The sequence below is a fragment of the Filicampus tigris genome, chromosome 20, assembly GCF_054856515.1.
Source record: "Filicampus tigris isolate MCC_2025a chromosome 20, RoL_Ftig_1.0, whole genome shotgun sequence".
In the NCBI taxonomy this organism is placed as follows: Eukaryota; Metazoa; Chordata; class Actinopteri; order Syngnathiformes; family Syngnathidae; genus Filicampus; species Filicampus tigris.
In genome coordinates, this window is record NC_141236.1 from 9991895 (window position 1) to 10006103 (window position 14209).

Here is a 14209-nt window from a genome sequence, read left to right on the forward strand (position 1 = left end):
TTTGAAGCACTTATTTCCTCGTTGTGCTTTACACGCATCGTGAGATATGTAAAACCCCGCGCGCACCAAACGCACGCATTGCCGGGGCGGAACTGGCTTGGAATGTAGATCGGATGTCAAGAGATGTGCCGCAGAAAGGGGACAAGGATTGAGTTGCCACTAAGAATGTTTCCGCCCGTGTGCACGCGCGCATGCAGCATCCGAGCTCGGGCGCGCGACAAACCACGCTCATGATTTAACGCCGACATGTTTATTGTCGTTTATGACGCCGGCGTGAGTTTAAATGTCAAGGTGCACCATACAATGTGGCCAATGCCCTGCGGCGCGTATGTGTGTGTGGCCTTTATGCGACAGCGGGTTCAAAAGGCTAACGCTAGCACATCGCGCATACTGCGCTTGCGGAGCGGCCTCCGCTCCAGTAGAGCAGCAGGTGGTTCCGTGTGTGTCTAATATCCGGTTTCAAGCCCGACATTAAATACAGTAGCGTTGCCGTGGCAGTAGCGTTGGCAGATGAACTCTACTGTTACAGTGGTACAAAGGCCAGATTAGAGGCAGGGAGAAGCATTGTCAACTGTCAAACGGCATTAGCTTTGTGTGTGGTTACAATGCACACACAGCCGCCGTGCTCGCGCACACTCGCATTCGGGCTGTTCCAGACTGTCGAGTGGGATTCCCCGTGTCTTTAATGTGGCTGACGTGTCACGCGGAGCTGCAGGAAGTGAGCCTGTCGTGAGTGACAGCGCCGACCCACACTGCTAATTATCGTCCCGAAACGCAAACCGCCTCTTCTTCGTCTTCTTGGTGAGCTCACGGATGAGATGCCTCGAGTGTTTGTGGTGTCTGACGCGACGTCCAAAGCCCAAATAGTTTCAGTCGACATGATTCAGCGCTCCGTTGCGTTTTGGCATTTTCTTCGTGTTTATTGTGTGCTGTTTTAGGGCAGTGTGTTTGGAAGTGTGTTTTTTGGAAAACTCTGATTCCTTGAATAAAAAGCATGTCGTGTTTGAATTGTAAACGTAGCCCCAAATTGTAATTCTGCTTCTTTTTCCTGCCAAAGTATGGTTGCCGACATGTTTAGCTTGCGAAATTCGCGCACGATGAACCCACACGGCCAGAAACATTTCAAGAGAGGGTGTACAAAAGACATGCGCCCAATTTTCGAACTTCTTTGATGTCGTTTCCTTCTCGTTTTGGAAGGGGAGTGGCGCAGTCGGACAGGTCTTAACTGTGATGGAGGAGCCTCAAAGCAGAAGCCCTCCTCTCTCATCTGACTCATTATCATCAGACAAAACTCTTGACATCTAAATTACTCCCCCTTTTGCCGTGTCTGATACCGCTTTTTTCTTTCTGGGGGCCGCCATGCTTTCATGGGTTTCAAGCTAAGCCTTTAACAGACTGTAGGCATCTATTGATGGAGCGTTAAAATGATTACAGTGCTATTTTTTTCACGATACAGTAATTGCTCGCCTCGCTTTGATGTGTTAGGCACACATAATTAGCACTGTGACTTGTTTTGTTCATTTTTATTAAAACCATATATTTTGGCAAGTAGTAGCCTCCACTCTAAATGAATAGCTGGGTGTGCCATGCATTTAACAAACACTTCAAACCGATGCATATTTCTCCGCTGCATATGAATTTCAGGTTAGGTGGTGCGATCCTACTTGGCAGGCAGGACTTTTTGTGTTAGCCTTGGTTGCTCTGAGTGCCACTTTTCCCCCTTGTCGTACGGTGTTCCACAGGGTTCAATTTTGGGGGCCCTGCTGTTTTCATTGCATTTGCCGCCCCTGGGTTCCATCTTAAGAGAGGACGGTATTTCCTTTCACTACTATTCGAATGACAGCCAGATCTATGCCCCGCTAAGCAAAAAGGACACTTTATCCTAAAGTTTTTGTCCTGTCTGAATGAAATCAAAGCCTGGATGGCACTGAACGTCTTGAAAATTAATGAAAAGAAAACAGGAGTTATGGCGTTTGGTCCCCTCTCCTTTCACAACAGTACTTAGAGACAGTAATCCATGCCTTCGTCACATCTTTTACTGTTAGTGTAATGTACTTTTTTTTGGGGGGGGGGGAATGGTCACCCAGTTGTCCCTCAAGCGTCTCCAGTTGGTCCAAAATACTGCCGCTCGCCTCCTTTCTGGCTCCCTGTACACTTTAGAGTTTGTTGTATGATTCTTGTATTTGTTTTTAAATCTTTAAATGGTCTTGCCCCACCTTACCTCGTAGCACGTACCTAAAAGACTCTTGGCTCACTGTAGTGGAAATCCGATACATCATTGAGTGTGCTGCTTATGTTCCCGCCTATTGCAAAGCACACACGGCGTTCCAATGTGAAGTAATGCGTTACTCATGTTATACATATTTTGTGCCCTCAAAATACTCAGCGATCACCTTACACACCATTGCATGTCATATGTCGGCCATACAAAGACTTGAAGTATCACAAGTGGCTTATGTATCAAATGATACGCTTCACATGTGAGTCATATGAGTGGAGGAGGATATAAAATAGGTCCCCTTATTGTAAATTCCCAGACAAGTTGTGTGTGCGTGTGGGTGGGGCGGGGGTCGGTGGACAACCCGGAGCATTGTGTTTGGAGGTGCCAGAATATTCTGGGAATATTTTCAGAAACCCGTATGTGCTTATGTTAAGTAGTAAAAATCGGTTACACCTTCCTGTTTGCAGTCTTTCGCGTTTGACTCACAAGACCCCCGCACCGTCATCAGTCATGAGTGACAAAAAGTCGCCGAAATGACTCCCTTCTTCTTGTTTTCTCTTGGCCGTGAACCGTCTCTTGTGAGCCACAGGCCTGCCCTTGTTGGCAGTGTGCGGTCCGTAGGGTGGGTACGATGGCCACGAAGGTTGTCGAGGGTAAAGGTCAGAGTTAACCGAGGTTATTCATCAGTCCGTGCGCCCTTGTGTGTGTGTGTGTGTTGCCATGTAAAATAAGGCCCTCCTATGCTCGTCTTGTCTGTGGCGAAGCTGTAACGAGAGCCAGAGAAAGTTGGAGCCAAGGGAATTCTCATTTAAACTCCATACAAGATATAGTTTGTTCAAACACACAAGGCATAAACTAATGTGTGTTCTCTCTGTGTGTCGTGATTGGCCTCTGGATCCCAATCCAAACCCAACTCGGTCCCATCGCTTCTTCTGTGAGACCCTTGTTTTGCTGTTAATCGCAGTATGCAGGCCAGGGAATCGGAATCCCAGCTAATAGGTGCTTGTCTGTCAGTGGACACGAAGATCAGAAGGGACCGTTTTCAGCAACAAGGCAGACCAGAAGGTCATCGTGTCAGAGTATCTGCAATTAGACTTCCCATAGAAACAGTCATGAGGTACTGTGCACGTGGAGCCTGTAGGACTTTATTCAAACATAATGCACAGAAATGGGTAAGAAACGTTTGGAATTTGACTTGATTTAAATAGAAGGTTTAGCCTCGACTTCAAAAATATCGCGTCGTTACGGTATTAAAATGATAGCTTTCGAAATATTTGGGTTGAAAAAAAAACATTTTTTTTCCCATTGAACACAATCCATTTTATTTTTGTAACATGTTAAGTTGAAATAAATGTTAACATACTTCTTCTGTTTTAATTCTTAGTAAGTCCCAGTGTCCCATTAAAGGTGAGCTATTTTTAGAACAGACCCGTGGGCTACTCAAAATGTCCTTGGGACTAACTATTTATTCTTTAGGACAATGCATCTTGATCAACAGAGCAAAAATGCATCACTGCTCACCCCTCCCCTCTCTGCTCCCCGAGTAGGAGAAACTGGCCCAATTAATTTAAGAAGCGTCACTTTTGCTTAACTTTGCAGGCAGCCAATCATATTGTGTCCTGCTTAGAAGTCCCCTCAGCTCATTGCCGGTGACAAACGGTATTAGCAGTTATTAATATACACAAACCTTGGCTTTTTAAAACTACGGTAAACCCTCAAACTACTGCTCATTTTTTGAATGAGATTTTCAAATCAAAGCGCTCCGAAACGTAACTATGGCAAAAAGTAGCACTTCTTCATCCAAGCCCATTTATTAAGGCTAATATCTGAATCAAAGTCATAAACGGTCATATTTCACATGAGTCTTTACAGTTGAAGAAAAGGAAGTTGTAGATTATCCTGACCATTCATTATCAGCGAGTGCACACGTGTGGGAATTGTCCAGTTTCTGAAATGTCTCGACAGTTTTCAGGTTCCACGCTGCTTTCCAGCAGGCTTTGACCTCGCTGTGTCCTGGTCAGGAATTCCAGATTGTTAGTCCCTGCTGGGGAATGTCCGTTTGCCCCCACCCAAGTGCTAAGGTTCACATTTTAGGCAAAGTTGCTGCATAAATGTCTGTGCTCTGATTCAGTGTTTGTGCCTTTACAACACTTGGACATTCCCGTTAGATTAGGGGCGGTTCTTTTCTCGACGTTTATTGTAGCGGCGGGCATGACCAATAGATTGGCCACTTTCACTTCCTGACTGGAACATTTACCCTGTGACCTGCGCCACCATTCATTGTGGCCTGTCGACATGTAAAGCTGCTCTCTCACCTTCTGTCTGATCTCTCTCTCTCGTTCTCTCTCCGCCCTCTATGGAGCCCACTTGGGTGACCCCAGGTGAGAATCAGGTGTCTGTTTTCAAAGGTTCATCTCCTTGTGTTGTTTTTAGGCATCTGTTAGGAACCATCCACAATCCCATACTCTTAGCAGAAGCATCTTTGTTATTTTTGCACATCACATGAAAGTGTATGTAAAAGTTACTTGTAAAAAAAAAAAAAAACATTTGGGAATTTTCATCAAAGCCGCCTAACAAATGGTCAACGTTTTTGTCTTTTGTCAGATTGCCAGTCATCCATTGCCCTGCAGGTCATGACCTCCCGCTGCCAGGCCAAAAAGAGCTGCGTGGTTCGAGCCTCATCCAGGGAATTTGGGGATCCCTGCTACTCTGGCACCAGGAAGTACCTCAGTGTCATCTTTACCTGTGGTAAGTCATCACCTTCCTACGTTAGCCACAAGGGGGCGCCGTTTGCCCAATGATAAGCTTCACAGTCTCAGCCGAGAGACTGTGATTTTATTTCTTTAACTTGGGGGGGGGGGAACTGTATCCAGTAAAAGGCAATCACTCGTGGTTTGTGGCGTGATTGTGTTGTTGTGGCTTAAAAACTAGAAATGAATCACATTGTTGGGCAAAGTGGGTGTTCGGAATGGCCTCACATGCCCCTATTTCTTCTATGTTGCCTATAGAAGTTGACCTTATCAACAATGTATTTTCTAGGCACTTTCCGGACAAACTCCACACAAAAAAGTGCCGTGAAACTCACAACATTCCCAACAGTCTATCTTATATGACTTAAATCTATTGTTTATATTCTGTGCAGATGAGTGTGAATGATGGTCTTATTCTTTTGTTTTATCAGTAACACACCCTCGGGCTAATCCCGGCAGGTCAAGGCTGTAATTCTTTAACCATTCTCGGACGCGCACACATTATCCAGATGCCTCAACATCCGGGACTGATCAATCAGCTTAGTGGCCTGGAGCCTCTCAAATCCAGTACGGCACGGACGACTCAGTCTAGACCTGCTGCACTCTCGAGTGTCACATCTTCTTTTGAATGTCCGTTGTCAAATAGTTCTCCGAGTGGCCATCCAATTTTTATCTCGCTAACAACCGGCGGATGCAGACAAGAACAGGCCGACTGTTCAGCTGTGTTTACGGAGTCGTTTTGTCTTCAATCGGTGTCTGACCTTCCTTATCTGCCTCTGATAACCCATCCCAAACTCACCAAACAGCTCGATAAATGTGCGGGTGTTTGCGAGGAAGAAGGGAAGGAAGTAGGAATGGTAAATGTTCAACGGGAAGACGCCAGGTCGGGCGATTGAGAAGTTTGAACTTGAGTACATCACTGAAGCCGCTGTCGACATGAAGTCACCGGTTGCCCCCAGGCTCGGGCGAAATGGTAATTAGTGCGTGTGTTGGTGAGGTGGAGGGGGGGGCGGCGGATTCCTCTTCCATTGGCAGTCGAACCCCATTTATGTATCCAAACTGCGAGTGGAAGAATGTGCGCAAGTAGCCAGCGCAACGTTTTATTCCAGTTTCAAAACGGTTTGTCTATTCTAGCGGCTCTTTTCTGTTTAAGAGGCGTTACCCCACTTAAATTTTAATTGTCCCTTTATGACCTAAGTGCTATTTCACAGTCTTTTGTAACATGCCAAAATGAATTAACTGAGGAAACTTTGTTTTATGATTGTGTGTATTCTAGGTGTGTGGTTAGCTGAACACGAGCTTCAGTTTGTCTGGCTAATCAAAGAGTCAGCCTTAGGAGCTTTATAAAGCGGAACATCTAAAGTCAAACACCCCTGAGGTCATAGGATTCAATCTAACCAACATTTTCTGCTCTTGGGAGGAATCACCCCTACGGTGGTCAGCAGCAAATGAACCACAACAAGCCATCAGGCTCCGAGCAGAAGAGAAAAAAAATATACACGCACTCTCGCTTCGTCACCACCCGTCAGGCCTCATTTCCGTTATGCCTACTGTTTGTTTAAAACAAACAAAAAAAAAAGGAGTTACCATTGCTGACCAGATCACAGACAGCACAGAGATTGTAGGTTCTTAACTTACCATCATTAGAAGTTGAAACATTCAACATTTGATTTTTGAAGATTTGGCCCGACTATAAGCACGCTTACGGCTTATTTTACATATCCGGGCGCCCCTTTTTAGGACCCCCCAAAAACGCAAGGTACCACTTTTTTTTTCTTTCGTTCCTTGAATAACTTCTTCAGACGCTCAATATCTATTGCTCAATGTCAAAAGATCAGTTCTTTAGATTTCAACAAGTTCCGACTGCTGCTGCAGTTAAAGTCAAGATTGATATTGCCACTAGTAACATTTTTTGTTCTGTACAGTTGTCAGTCAATCTCCTTCAAACTTTGCGCAATTATCTTTGCTGGAGTAAGAGATGGCTTACAACGCTAATCCACGTTCTAGTCCCTATGTGAGTCCCCGCGATAAACCGAAGTACAATACATTCATCTTACGTCCCTTCCTCCCTCGAGGCATCTTAAAACCTACATCAAGATAAGGAGGCCCCCTTTTCCAAACTTCCCCCTCTACGACTTCCCATTCGGAGTGCTGCAGCGTAATGGATAGGCCTCTGCGAGCCTCACGCGCTTGCCTCCTTTGAACCTTGCGCAGCAGACTGTTTAAGGGCGAGGAAACGGCAGGGAAAGCAACGCTAATTGTTGAGGAGGAAATGGATCAATTGCACCATTTCGCTGCCGGTAAAACACACAGCTCAAGGATGTGTACTTGCTGCTAAGGGTACTGGTACTGGAGCGGTTACTTCCAAACAGCTTGGTATGTTTTTGAGATGCATTGATTTGTCTGTGACCAGGGCAACAGAAAATATTTTGGGTGTACCATAGTCTTACCGTGTGACTTTAGATCAGACCGTTGTTTTTAGTCTGTGAACGTTAGTAAAATTTGAAGCCAGTGCCATTATGCAAAAGACAAACCACCTTGGTCTTATTGCCATACCCGTAAGACCTTGATCTCATATGATCATGGTAGTAGGTTCTGTTTTGTCCTGGTCTTGTTAAGGGGCCGGATGGGAGACCACCAAGTAAATATCGGTTAAAAACTGTGATTGACCAGTGATCCGTTCTGGGTGTTTCCCAAATCTGGCCCAATGTCTACAGGGATAGGCTTCGGTCCCCCGTGACCTTAAACCGGCTAGAGATGATGGATGAACTGCCTTGGTTTAGGTTTGAGCTCCCCGGGTGCTGTATATTGTATCGTTTAACAGATGTTCAGTAACTGTCACCGCATTTATGTCAACGCTCTTGATCTTGGGGGAGGTGGGGGGGGCATTAGTGTAACGCCTGGCACATTCTCGCCGATTGAAAGTCAAAATTCTGCGTGACTTTGCGAGCTTTGTGAGGACCTGGACCTTATTTGACATATATGAGTGAGCATAGTCCAACTATACATTACCTTTTGACTTTCAAACAAGTCATAGCACAAGGTACTCATGTGACTGCTGCTAACCACACCCCGCCCCCACCCCTCCCGCTCCCAACCACACATTAATGCCGGAAGAACAACCCGAGGGTGTTTATACTGGCCCGCTTGCGTGGACGTGTGGTCTCTACTCGCTGCTCTGTAGCCCCAAACATCGGTTTCCAACCCCCAGAAACATTTGTACATTAAATGCGCGCTATTATGAGTCAAGCATGCTTTTTAGTATCTGACATCATACCACACATGCAGGCTTGTGAGAAATCAGGTGCCGGTTCCAAGACTAAACCCGTATAGCCCAAATCTCACACTTTTAAAGTGCAAAATATGCTCAATAAGTGATTTAGGATGCTTGGCAGGGTCCGGACTTCTAAATGTTTAATTTTGTAACGTTTTTTTTAAACAGTTGCCAATTGCGGTCAAAGAAGAGAAACAGTATTTTGTTTTCACTTCTGCCTGCAATGTTTTGTTATGACGGACTGTAAAATGTGTTTGGAAATGCTTATTCGGAACGATCTACTATAAGGGGAAACCGATCATAAAACAAAGCCACTGTGGCTTCTAGTGATACATTTCCCCAAACTGGATTACTATAAACGTGATCGAGTAATTGAGCCCCCCCCCCAAAAAATATTTTAAAGCCAAGTCAACCCAAACATATTTTTCCCAAAAATATGTTCCCAGCAGGCCCACTAGTTGAAACAAGGCATTCTGATTAATTTTGCGTTTCTGGAATATGAATTAAGCAGCAAAATGCACTCATTTTTTGCCATCCCTGGGGGCGGCCATTTTGTCTTCCGTCGACTGAAAATGACATCACAACTGCTCAAAACAACCAATCACGGCTGACCTGTTTTCTGAAACCGAGCTGTGATTGGTCGTTGTGAGCAGTCGTGATGTCATTTTCAGTCCACAGAAGACAAAATGGCCGCCCCCAGAGATGGCTAAAAACCGGTGGATTAACTCTTATCCCACAAACGCAATATTTATCAGAATGCCTTGTTTCAACTAGTGGGCTTGCATAGAACATATTCTTCCCCTTTAAGAATTGCCTCTATTAACATCTTAGACTGTACATATACAACAAACTATAATCCCAAAAGTTTTAATCTCGCGTCAAACCGATTTTACAACATTAGAAGAAAACAAGAGTACAAAGCGTTGGGCGGTTGAAGGAAAAGTCCGTCTTTGTCTTGGTGCGTTTGATTTTTAGCGAGCAGAAAGGAATGAGGTGCTCCCCAGCCTCGTTTAACACAAACCTGACTCTGCACAAAACAACCGCAGCTGGCACGCGGCGGAACACCGCTGCGAGAAAACACACGTGACCTCGCCTGACCTGTGTGCGTGGTGCATTAATAGCATCTGTTGTGATGCCTTGCCAATAGCCATACAAGGCATTGTGTGTGCGCGACTCCAATAAAGCTCAGCCGCTCCTGGCCCGAGTTAAAAATCAAGCGTCTGAAAAGTTTGCGGCGCTCCTGCGGGTTTTTCGCTCTCCTGAGCGGGGCGAGGAGCAGCTGGCGCCCAAGGGGTTGCCATGGCGATTTGCTGATGCCAGGGGCATGCGGGGATTGTGCTTTGCCAGCAGGTTAGGTCAGCCGTTGTGCGCCGCCCCAACGCTCTGATCGCGCTCACGCTTTGAGCTTGAACGTCTTGATCGAGATCGCCGGCCCCCGGGGGAACGTTTTGCACTAATTAGATTAAAATGCATTCGGAGCAAAGTGGATTTGGCAGAAAGGAGAGGTGTTAAATTCCCTCCTGTGTTTTTGCACCCCCCGCTGGCTTTCGGCCCCCTTTTTGCTCGCTCCGTCCTTCCACTCACACTTTGTCTGTTTATGTCATCACCGCAGCATTTTTTTTTTTTTTTTTTTGTCCTGCCACCGCTCCCAACCAAATGAGAAACATGGGGAGTCTTGCTGGGATGCTACTCGTATCTTATATCGCACACGGCGTCTGGCGCGGGTTGCACGATAAGCACCACGAGCAAACGATAATGACAAATACAAAGCTATTATAAGCGCGGTTCTAAGCAGCTGTGGTTTGCTCATTGAGGATTGAAGTCCGTTCTTACGATACCATTTTAGACCTCGATAGTATTAAATCAATATTGCTTGAAGGGGAAGTCAACCCAAACGTATTTTTTTCAAGAATATGTCCCATAAGTTGAAGTAAGGCATTCTGATCAATATTGCATTTGTGGAATAATCTACTCGTTTTTAGCCATCTCAGGGGGCGGCCATTTTGTCACTTCTGTCCACTGGAAATGACATCACAACTACTCAGGGCTCAGGTAACGACCAATCACGGCTGATCAGTTTTCTGGAGCTGAGCCGAGTACAGCTCTTGTGCCGGATCTCATTTGATCGTGTGGTTTTGGCTCGTTCTCCCCGGCTCTAGAAATGTCAATTCCATAGAGTGTTGACATTGTTACAAGAAATGCGCTGAAGGAGGTATGCACATAAACACAAGCGCATCCCTCCCATGTCTACAACTGAATATTTGGGCCAGAAAGTGCAACTTGAGCAAACGCGCAAGACGGCCTCCTGCCCGTTCTATCATAAAGTCGCACACTCGGGGCACAATGGCCTCGGCGTCGCTCGGCGCGCGATCGCTTTTTGCGACGTTCTTGTTTTACATCAAGCGTGTTCAATGGGAAGGTGGTGCTAGTTGGTGGGAGCATGTGGATTTTTTTCTTTTTTTGGGGGGGGGCAGTCTAATTCTTTTCAGCTTGTGGCTGGTTTCAGTTTTCTTCATGCGGTGGATGAAGATGGAGGGAGAGAATGAGGAAAAAAAATCTGAAGGAAGCATTAGTGTGTGCATGTGTGTTTGTACATGAGTTCATGTGACAAAGCCGTGGGGCGTACGTCTCAATGTCTCTGCAAATCTGCGTATTGAATAAATGTTGAATGTTTGGAAGTAGCTCCGCAAATGTCTTTAACATGTCGTTAGGGTTATTTGTCATTTTTAAACACGTAGCTTCGCATTAGAATCAGAAGTTGAAAAGATTGATCTGGATCCGGTCCAAATTGCGCACCGGGAGCCGTTTTCGAATAAAATATAGTTAATCCTGTCCATCATGCTAAACTTGACTCCCCCATGAATGCCATTTTTGCCCATTTAGAATTTTTTTTAAATTTGTTCTCAGATTTCTTTGGCTCGTCGTGGGTGTCCTCTTGACATCTTGTCCCCCGCTGTACCTCACTTTGTCGGACGGCTCCTATTTGGCAGAATTTTCTTGATTCCACAAATCTAGCAGTAATCCAGCTGGGGTGCGACCAGTAAAATGGATCTCAGCCGTCATTTTCCCGACACTGTACATGTAGGCTGGTTGATCCTGTTGCACACCACCTTCCCAATTTCATCTGAATGAAATCCCCAGGTCATTTCCTGTAGCTGCACACTGCCGCCTCTCTCTCCTACACACACACAGGGAGCCCCACGCCACCGCCCCCCTTCGCTTCGCACCCCTCCCCTTTCCACATCCCTCTGAGTGCTGTGGAGGTGAACACTACTACATGTCCAGCTTGTGTCTGCTGCCTCCCTCTTTCTCTCTCTCTCGCACACACACCACCTCCCTCCCTCCCTCCCTCCCTCTCTCTCGCTGTCACATTCCTGTTGTCTAAAGCCGGCTTTAACTCGAAACGGGAAGGAAGGCAACAGTCCAAAAAATAAAGAAGACGGCTTCTTCCCGACGAGAAGGAGTCAGGAGTCACCAAAAGCGGAGCGTACCTTCTAAGCGGAGGCTATTCGTTTGTTCCCTCCCTCCCTCCCTCGCTCGCTGCCTCACTACATTTTCCTTTTTTGGGCTCTGCTTTCATTCTACTCGGACCCACGCCGGACTACTCACGTGAGAGCTTGTTTTCAAAGCGCTTGGCAGGGGCGTCTTTTCAAGAAAGTTACCGCCTGGACCTTGGAGTTGTTTCCGTTCCGACAATGTGTGTGTAAGTGTCACCTCGACTTGTGCCCGAACACGCCGGGATTACTGTGTTACGTCGCTGCTCTCGCCCGCCCGGAGATGTCGGAGCATCCTGGCTTCGCAAAGGGCTCGTCTCGCGGCATCACCTCAGGGGATGTGTCGGCGCTTGCTTTTTAAAGGTGTGAGTGCAAGTTAATCGGGCTGTGCGTGCTAATTGTGTTTATTGCGAGATTCCATCGAAACATGAGGTAACATGAGCGGAGAGGGCGATTTGCCGGGCTTGACTCGGTGGGTGAGACTCTTGACAGGGAACTGCAGGTTTCTCCTGTGGACGGATGAGGTAAACCTCGGCGAGAGTGTACGAGATCACCGCAAATTCAACACAAACACCCGTCCCTGAAATAGTCACCGTTTTTACAGTATGCCTCCTTTGGCAAAAGTTGGCACGACTGAGTGAGATCAGCATGATTTTCATCAAGCCTGATGGAGCGTCTAATCCCCAGGGGCCTGTAATTATTTCTGTTTTCCAGGTAATTTTGATATTAATACTCAATTTGGCATCAGAGGACGTCTACGTGAGTAGGGCTAAGCGCACCTGTCAGGAATGAGCCCACCGGGAAGAATTTAAGGTCAGGTTATGCAATAGATTCCGACGAAATAACTCGAAACGTGCCAGCACTAGCGTCAATACTCCAGTTGATTATTTATTTTGTCTTGTCACAGATGAGTTCTGTTAGAACACACGTGTCAAACCGAAGGCCCGGGGGCCAGATCCGGCCCGCGACGTCTTTTTATGTGGCCCGCGAAGGCAAATCGCGTGTATTGACTTGATGTGTTTCTTTGGAATTGTCTGAGATCATGAAAGCATTTGTGACAAATCCCTCCTTTAAAGTAGCACTAGGCAAGAAATTGACCTTCATAAAAAATGTTCACAACTCTTTTGATGAAACATTGTGGTACAAGTACAGTAATTGAATGGGACTTCCTGCCCTGAGGGGGTCTGTATCGTTTTTACTGGCACAAAGCAACTTTGAGGAGGATGGGATCAACCCTGTTACACAAAAAAACACAAATGTCCTGAATTGCTTTACGGTTTACTCACGTCCTCCTTTCGCTATAAGGACGGCTCAGGATTTCACGACACTACGCGCTGGCACGCATGGGAAATGTGGTTGATTTTTGTCAAAAGACTACCGTTTTTGTCCACATGGCGCCGCCATAATCAACAAAAACTGACATAGTGTTGCTTTAAAATACATTGAAAAACAGTTGAACAAACTATTTACTGGCTTCTGATTTCAAAACTAGTTATCCATCAATTAGTGGGGTACATGTGATAAGGCGATCATACATTTGTATGGGTTAACAGTCGTAACGGCCCTCTGAGGGACACCTCAGACGACTATGATGTGGCCGGCGACAAAAATGGGTTTGACACCCCTGTGTTAGAATGTAATATCATTCACACTTCTATCTTTCGTAACCCTTTTCTGTTGGCAGAAGCAAGATTCATTTGATGAAAACACGGCTAGAAATGACAAACATGCTAACGTTGTCTTACCCTGCCGCCATGATTTAGCTCCGGATGCTGCGTGTTTTTCGCAATCCCGTTTTTGGGCTGACAACGATGCCTTTCTGCATCTTTCCAGTTGCTCAGCTTCTTTGCAATCCCGCATGTGTTTTTCCAAAGAAACCTCACGTTCAAAACACGTCAGCCCTCGTAAACGGGACCCGTGAAGACCAAAACGAGGTCACATCCTGGACGGGAAGGGAAAAATGGAGCTGTGATTGGCTGAGCGAAGCGTGTTGTCAACACGTGGCTCTCTTTTGGTGACGGCTTCCTCTCACCATGAGCCAGGTTTCCCTCCTGTTTTGACGCTGTACGCGTTGAGCGCGCACAAGTCCTTGTTCCTCCCAAACCACAAGGGACGCTTTGTTTGTAATTTATGAATTAGTCTGTGGTTTAGGTTACGAGGCAAGAAGGCAGGGCGGCGCAGTCCGGAGACCTTGGAAGAAACGCCGTCGCCTTGATGAGCACGTTTTGATGAACTGAACGCAAACGTTCGGATTTGTTATTTCAGATTAGCTCCCAATCTCGTGATGTCCTCCACGGATTAACGGAGATTGACGTGACAGTGGAGATTTTTTTTTCTTTTCTGTGTAAACTGTCCATACTCAGACCCACACAGATGTGATCCAGGGCTACGACAATGGCATGTAAATCTGCGTCTGGCCATTAGATAAGGCTGACGGCCGAGTCGTAAAAACAAAAAAAACAGTCAGTGA

At 46.2% G+C, this 14209-nt stretch overlaps 1 protein-coding gene across 3 annotated transcripts in view; it reads left to right on the forward strand.

Annotated features, from left to right (window-relative positions):
- Positions 1–14209, forward strand: part of eva1aa (eva-1 homolog A, regulator of programmed cell death a) — a 202070-nt gene that overhangs the window by 168154 nt on the left and 19707 nt on the right. For all 3 annotated transcript variants that reach the window (XM_086019692.1, XM_086019694.1, XM_086019693.1), the window contains one exon: positions 4826–4969. In XM_086019692.1, the coding sequence (XP_085875818.1) occupies positions 4826–4969 (144 nt within the window). The remainder of the gene's footprint in view (positions 1–4825; positions 4970–14209) is intronic.